The 7873-nt window shown below is 43.0% G+C and overlaps 1 protein-coding gene across 1 annotated transcript; it reads right to left on the reverse strand.

Moving 5' to 3' along the window:
• Positions 1 to 237: 237 nt before the first annotated feature.
• On the reverse strand, positions 238 to 6249 carry LOC131680521 (uncharacterized). Its single transcript, XM_058961234.1, has one exon. It carries the CDS (start codon positions 6247 to 6249, stop codon positions 238 to 240), a length of 6012 nt encoding a protein of 2003 aa, XP_058817217.1.
• Between the last annotated feature and the right edge of the window lie 1624 nt (positions 6250 to 7873).

The raw sequence follows: 7873 nt of genomic DNA on the forward strand, positions 1-7873 counted from the left end.
TGATTCATCGTTTTTTCATTCCATCTCGAACAATTGCTTTTTAGGTTAGAATTTAGTTCTGTAAGAGTTCATTTTAAGTATAGTTAGGTTTAAGTTAGGTTTAAGTTAGGCTTAATTAATTGTAATTTTACCTCAACCAAACTGTCGTAGAACATAAGTACAATTCAAAGAAAATTCAAAAGGAACTAAAGTATAGAGATAGGCTCACGTTCACTCTCCCTCAATAGAAACCGCGTGCTATTCTGGCGCTCGTGTAGCATTGCTAGGTTGACAGATGCGATTGACTTCCACTACATTCACTGTAGTGGTGTAGGAAGGGCTGCCAGTTCCAACAGTCCCCTCCCCGTAAAGATGGGTATTGGACTCATCTTTATCTGTCTGGTTCACCTCGAGAATCGCCAGCTTGGACACAGGCCTCCGAAATGCTCCAGTAGATGTCTGAACTACTGCTTGTCTTATTCTGCCATCTCTCCCTGGGATGACCTCCAATACCTTACCTCGAATCCATCCATTTCGCTTTGTATCATCGATTACCACGACCAAATCTCCCTTTTGCACAGCCCTTGAATCGCCAAACCACTTGGTTCTTCTAGTTAACGTGGGTAAATATTCACGAATCCAACGGCGCCAGAAGTGGTCAAGATTATACTGGATCAAGTGCCATGTGCCCCGAACTGCTTTAGTGGCATCTGCTAAGTCAACAGTGGGCTGAGTTACGCCAGTAGAAGATCCCAGCAGAAAATGGTTTGGGGTGATCGCTTCCTGTTCTGCCGAATCTAGAGGCAAATAAGTCAACGGCCGTGTGTTAACAATCGCCTCTGCCTCCACGACTGCGGTATGTAATGCGTCATCGTCCATTTTACGCTCCTGTGGAAGGTTAGTCATTGCAATTTTAATAGACCGAACTAAGCGCTCCCAGGAGCCTCCCATATTCGGGGCGTATGGCGGTATGAACACCCATTTGGTATGAGCGTTAGTAAAGGTAATAGCCGCGTTCTCATAGATGCTCGCGATTTGCTGTTTTAAAATTCGTTCAGCCCCTACAAAATTTCGTCCGTTATCGGAGTAAATCTCCTTTGGGGCACCCCGTCGAGCGACGAACCTTCGAATGGAAGAAATGCAGCAGTGCGTAGACAAGTCGAAGGCAACCTCTACGTGTACAGCGCGAACTGTGAGACACGTAAAAAGCGCGATCCATCTTTTTGCTGTCGATCGACCGACCTTCACGGTAATAGGGCCAAAATAGTCCAACCCGACATAGCTAAATGGGCGAACAAAGGGTGATAATCTCGCTGGAGGTAGAGGTGCCATTCTCGGAACAAATGGTCTTGCTTTCTTAATTTTACATATTTGACAGCGGTTAGTAATAGTTTTCACAAGTACGCGCAGTCTTGATATGTAAAAACGTTGTCGCAACTCGTTAACAATAGTCTCCGAGTTGGCGTGAAGATACTTGCGGTGATAGCTATCGACAAGCAGGTACGTGACTCGATGATGTCTGGGAAGGATGATCGGACACTTCATATCAACAGAAACTATTTGTAGAGATCCTATGCGGCCCTCAACGCGAAGAACATCCTGTGCATCTAGGATCGGAGTCAGTTTGTGCAAAACACTGTTTTTCTCTAGTGGAACTCGTTTCTTGACAGGCAATTCTTCGTTTTTCCTGATGATAGCAATCTCCTCCGCATATTGGTCCTTTTGCACGATTCTCCATAATAGGACTTCAGCGTTCAGCAGTTCCGGCTGCGTCAGTATTCTCCTGGAAAAATTTCCCTGGATACGATGTCTGCACGCATTAACGAAACGTCTCACATAAGCTACCGCCCGTAACAAACGATTCCAATTAGAGAAACGATCAAAGCGAATTAGTGGTATCGCGCCCTCTTGGTGGATGTAGCATGAACGTAGTTCCTCCTCAGTAGTAATGTTTTGCTCAGCTGGTTGCGGCCACGACTGTTCATCGTGGTATAAAAATTCAGGTCCTTGGTACCAGCGACTAAAAAGGTCAAAACAGGGACCTTTACCCCATTTAGTGGCTTCGTCTGCTACATTAAGTTTGCTCGGCACCCATCTCCAATCGTTTGCATTTGTTGACAACAATATCTCGCCAACCCTACAGGCGACAAATTGTCGATAGCGGCGATGTTCTGAACTAATCCATGCCAGCACGGTTCTTGAGTCGGACCAGAAGATTGTTTTGCTGATTGATATCGAATGTCCAGCTACAACGAAATTCGCCAATCGTACACCCAACGCTGCTGCCATTAACTCCAACCTAGGGATAGTGACGTGTTGTATAGGCGCAACCTTTGTTTTTGCTGCCACTAAAGCGCATTGAAAGATTTCCTTCTGAATCTCCACACGGAAATATGCTACAGCAGAGTATGCATCCTCACTAGCGTCAACAAAAATATGTAGCTGAGTTGATGAGTACGTACTTGTGTTAGAGTTTTGAAAGTAGCAGCGCGGTATTTTTAGCTCACGAATTTTGTGGAACAAAGAAATCCATCTCTTCCAACGTTCGTAAATTTGGTCGTTGATGCGTTCATCCCATTGAATTTTCGCCCTCCATACATCCTGCATCATAATCTTGCCATGTACCAAAAAGGATGCCAGCAACCCAAGCGGGTCAAACAGGGTCATGATGCATTTCAGGATCTGTCGTTTCGTTGGCCTGGCCTCCACATCGATGAGTTTAGCGATTTCTGTACGAAACGTCGCTGAAAACCGCAATTCGTCTGTATCTGATTGCCAAATCATTCCCAGCACACGCTCTGTACTGGCGTTTCCAGTCGAAGTCAACTCCTTCACACCTTTCACTTTTGCTCCGCCCAGATGCTCCAATACAGCTTCACTATTCGATGCCCAATCTCGAATCTCAAATCCGCCTTTAGAATGCACCACCTTCACGTCCTCAGCAATTCTTTTCGCATCTTCGACCGTCTCATAGCTACCCAGGTAATCGTCCACATAGTGACACTTTACTATGTCGTTCACTGCCTCGGGATACTGTGACGCAAACTCCTTTGCATTTAAATTTTTAACATATTGCGCGGATGATGGCGAGCAAGTAGCGCCAAATATTGCAACATCCATCGCGAAGATTTGTGGAGATTGGTCAGGATTATCACGCCATAAAAAACGCTGGGAATGGCGATCAGCTTGAATGATACCAATCTGATGGTACATTTCCTTGATGTCACCAGAGACAGCAACTGGATATTGACGGAAGCGGAACAACACGTGAGGCAATGGGGTTAACAAATCTGGTCCCGGTAGAAGAAGGCTATTCAATGAGATTCCGGCCACTTGGGCCGCAGCATCCCACACGAGGCGCACTTTTCCCGGTTTGTTGGGGTTCGTCACTGCGCTGATGGGTAGATACCACACGCGTTTAGCATCGACCGTGAGTTGTTCTTCGTTCGTAAGTTGATGAGCATATCCCTTCTCTTGATACTCGCGGATCTGACGATGAAGATTATCCCTCAATACTGCGTCCTTCTGCATTCGTCGCTCCAGACATTTTAGCCGTTGTACTGCCATAGGGAAGCTGTCCGGTAGGTATATTTCGTCGTAGCGCCAAATTAAACCTGTTTGGAATCGGTTTCCAATCCTAGTCGTTGTGCTTTCAAGAATCCTTTGAGCTCGTTTGTTCTCTTCAGACATCAGTGGTTCACTCGGTGCTACTCCCATGTAATCCGCATTGAAGTACTCTCTCATCATTGTCTCGAGATTTTCATTTTTGTTGCATTCGCAGATATGAAGACTGACGTGTTCGGGTCCGTGTTGGGAATCGACACTTCCATATACACACCAACCCAAACGTGTTTTAGTCGCTATCGGTCCATAGTCGCCTTCTCTCGTCTCTAACGGAACTGCAAACCGAAGGTTGTGAAGTCCTAACAAAAGACGAGGGTCTGCATGCTCATAGCTTTCAACAGCAAGACCCGCCAGGTGACAGAAGTGCCTTTGCAATTGTTCAAAACGTAAAGTCTGACGAGGAAGGTTTAGAGCTTCAACAGTTCTGATATTCGAAAGATGATAACGATTCTGCTGACCTATTCCAGAAACATCCAATGAAACTACTTGCGATTTGGATTCCAACCGAGACATATTTGCCGTCCAAGTCAGACACATTGGAGAAGTTTGTCCTTGCGCTCCTAATTGCTCAGCAAGTTCGTGCTCGATGAGAGTCGCCGAAGAACCCTCATCAAGAAAGGCAAACACTTTAATAGATTTGGTAGGTCCGTGAAGAATGACGGGAATGATCCGAAACAATACCGACTGTCCACAGTGATGATGAGAATGGTTTTCGATGGATGTGTTAGTGCACCGATTATTGCTGGTATTTCCCTGCCGAGGGAGTGACGTATGCAACATTGGATGGTGACGAAATTCACATCCATTGACTCCGCACCGGCTGGTGTTCCTACAGGCTCGACGGCCATGGAAGTTCAAGCAACATCGACACAGTTTTAGGGAAGTGACGCTTTTCCATCTATTCTCCACGCTGCTTCCTTTGAACGTGGCGCAATCTGCCACTCGATGATCATCCTTAGCGCACACTGGGCAACGTTTCGGCACGTATCGTGTTTCACCGGTTCCACGTACCTCGGCATGAGCATGAAGAAATCCTTTCTCACGACTTCTTGGTTTTTCACTTTTGGACATTGGTTCACCTACGTACACCACTACCTTGCTAACTGCTTCCACAACAGTAGTCATAAACTGGCTGAAAATTTGCAAAGATGCAACAGGGTGGTGTTGTAGGTGTTGAGCCCATTGCAACTTGACGCCAGCTGGAAGTTTGTCCACTATTTCCTGCAAGAGAATTGGGTTGGCAAGATGCGATTGTTGACCAGCGACAATGAGGTGCTGAGTCAAATTTCGAATGGCCATCCCAAATTCAATCAGCGTTTCTAACTTTTCCGACTTCGGTGGTGGAGTTTCACGAACGTTCTTAATGAGCTTATTGATTATCATTTCGGGCCGACCATAAAGCGTTTCCAGCGTTCTAATAACGTCAGGAACCGATTCCGGTGACATTAAGTAATACCTGACTGACTTGAGTGCAGAACCTTTAAGGCATCGCTGAAGTCTGGAAAGATTCTCAGCATTGTTGTATCCGCAAGCATTCGTCGTATTATTGTAGCTACTCAGAAACATCGGCCATTCCTCTGGATCGCCGGTGAATTCCGGCAAATCACGGGGCATAACTTGTCTGGCGGCAAGCTGCTCGGGTGATGGACCTTGACGGACGAGCGACGAACTAGTCATAGGGATTGGTCCATTAATTCCATGACGTGGTGGAACAATGTTTCCGATCTGATTTAAATTCTGGAGCAGAACTTGATTGTGTGGGGCTCGTCTATCGGGTGCCTCTAACGGGATGGAATCAGGTATGGCCGTACGTAGCATATGATCCTCGGTGGCGATTTGGTGGCGATTCGATTTGGGAACGGCTCCCCTTGAAACGCCTGGAAATCGAGAAGAGACAGGCGTCGATTGGTGCAGCAGTTGGAGCTGGCACTGTTGCAGCTGCTCTTGCAACTGCTGTAGTTGCTGGAAGGTTGGTTGACCATCTTGCTCGTAATTTTGCAACGTTTGCTGGAGCCTTCTGTAAGCACTGTTTTCAGGAGGCATTTGCGGATCTCTAATCTCGCCATCGATTCCTCCTACTGCTCCTTCTTCCGTACCGATTTGAAAAACTGGAGCCGGGGGATCTAGGGAAACACCCTCTTCTAGATTCGGTACTCCTACTGCAGGAGCATCTTGTTTGTTGCCAGCCGATTCTACTGCCGCTTGATCCTCTATCCATTGCGATGTTTGCTTCGCACGAGACTCAATCTCGTCAACCCGGTATCTAACACTTCGAGTTTCGACCTCTTCTTGCAAAGTTTCCTCCAACAGCTGATACTTCTCTTTCAGATATTTTTTCTCTAACTCTAGCTCCATTTGTTTCTTATCTAGCGCTCTTTGTTCCTCCAGACGCTTCATGTTTAGCTCAAGACGAGCCCTTCGGGAAGAAACTGACGAGGCGACGGAAACTGATTTGGCTGGTTTTGGCAAGCAATGTCGGCACATCCATTTAACTAATTTGACGGAGTCTGTAACGCCGGCACACGAGAAATGCCACCAGTTAGAGCATTTGTCACAAGCGACAAGGTTATCGTCGGAGTCCGGTCTTTGACACGCAACACAACTATAGCTATTACTGTTGTTCGGTGTTCCATGCTGCTCAGACATGGTGCAATGAATTTCTTAAAGTTTGTTCGGAAACGGAATAATAATTCACCAGTCTTGTCAGCGTAATGCTTTAAGCTGTAAATATAGAATTTATTTTTAGGGATCATTTTACAATATTTTAGATTTAAGGCTTACAAATTCAATGATTCATCGTTTTTTCATTCCATCTCGAACAATTGCTTTTTAGGTTAGAATTTAGTTCTGTAAGAGTTCATTTTAAGTATAGTTAGGTTTAAGTTAGGTTTAAGTTAGGCTTAATTAATTGTAATTTTACCTCAACCAAACTGTCGTAGAACATAAGTACAATTCAAAGAAAATTCAAAAGGAACTAAAGTATAGAGATAGGCTCACGTTCACTCTCCCTCAATAGAAACCGCGTGCTATTCTGGCGCTCGTGTAGCATTGCTAGGTTGACAGATGCGATTGACTTCCACTACATTCACTGTAGTGGTGTAGGAAGGGCTGCCAGTTCCAACATACGTTATTGATCATACTATAATCTGAGTCTCTTTAGGTTGCACGTTGAGTATGATGAACTACTCCCAAGTATCATACAATTGGTTCAATATGCAATTTCAACAGGCTTTGATCAATCACGGGAAACTCACGGGCGGTCAACTAAGCTATAATCAATTTATGATTAATATGTACACATTATCGCCATATTTTTTTAGATATGCTACCACAACCAAAACAATCTTTCTGCACTCAGCACACAGGAAAGAATCAACTGTGCGGCCAAACTAAAACATTAACTATAAATTATATTGTAATACAATTTTAGCTATCAGTAATCACTATGCCTCCGTGGAGAAACATTTTAGCATAAAACCGATTTAATCCACCTAGCAGTGAGATGAGACATTTCTTACACATCAATTGAATCAAATGAATCATATGAATCAAATGAATCACATGAATCACATGAATCAAATTAATTAAATGAATCAAATGAATCAAATTGATTTAATACATCCAGTGAATACAATGAATCAAATTAATGAAATGGATCAAATGAATAAAAAGAATGGATGAACAAAATGAATAAAGTAAAAAATGAATGAAATGCATAAATAAAACAAACGAATCAAATAAACAAAATGAGCTAAAGTGATAAAATGAATAAAAAGAAGAAAATGATCAGAATTAAATGCATTGATTAAAATGAAAAATTGAACAACAGTAAAAGGTTATAAATTAATATAAAGAAATAAATTGAATCAAATAAATTATTTGGATGAAATGATTAAAACTGGAAAATTAGTCAAATTATTAAAATGAAGAAACTGAACAAAATGAATAAACTGGAAAAAATAATAAAATGCATACAATGAAAACAATGAATGATATAAGTAAAATGTATAAAAAGAATAAACTGATCAGAGTGATTCCAAAGAATGAAACGAATAAAATAAGTAAAATGAACGCAGATGAACAAAACGAATAAATGCGGAATGGAATAATTTATTAAAATAAAATGGTCATATATTTGAAGCCAAAAACATTTTTGAATAAGAAAATGAATAAACCGGATTGTACGAATTTGAAAACCATTGCACTATGTTCCCAAAGCTGTATTTAGGAAGACAAAACTGTTTGCGCCTAAACCGTTAGTTTTAGATAT

Source organism: Topomyia yanbarensis, chromosome 2 (genome assembly GCF_030247195.1).
Source record: "Topomyia yanbarensis strain Yona2022 chromosome 2, ASM3024719v1, whole genome shotgun sequence".
Taxonomy (NCBI): Eukaryota; Metazoa; Arthropoda; class Insecta; order Diptera; family Culicidae; genus Topomyia; species Topomyia yanbarensis.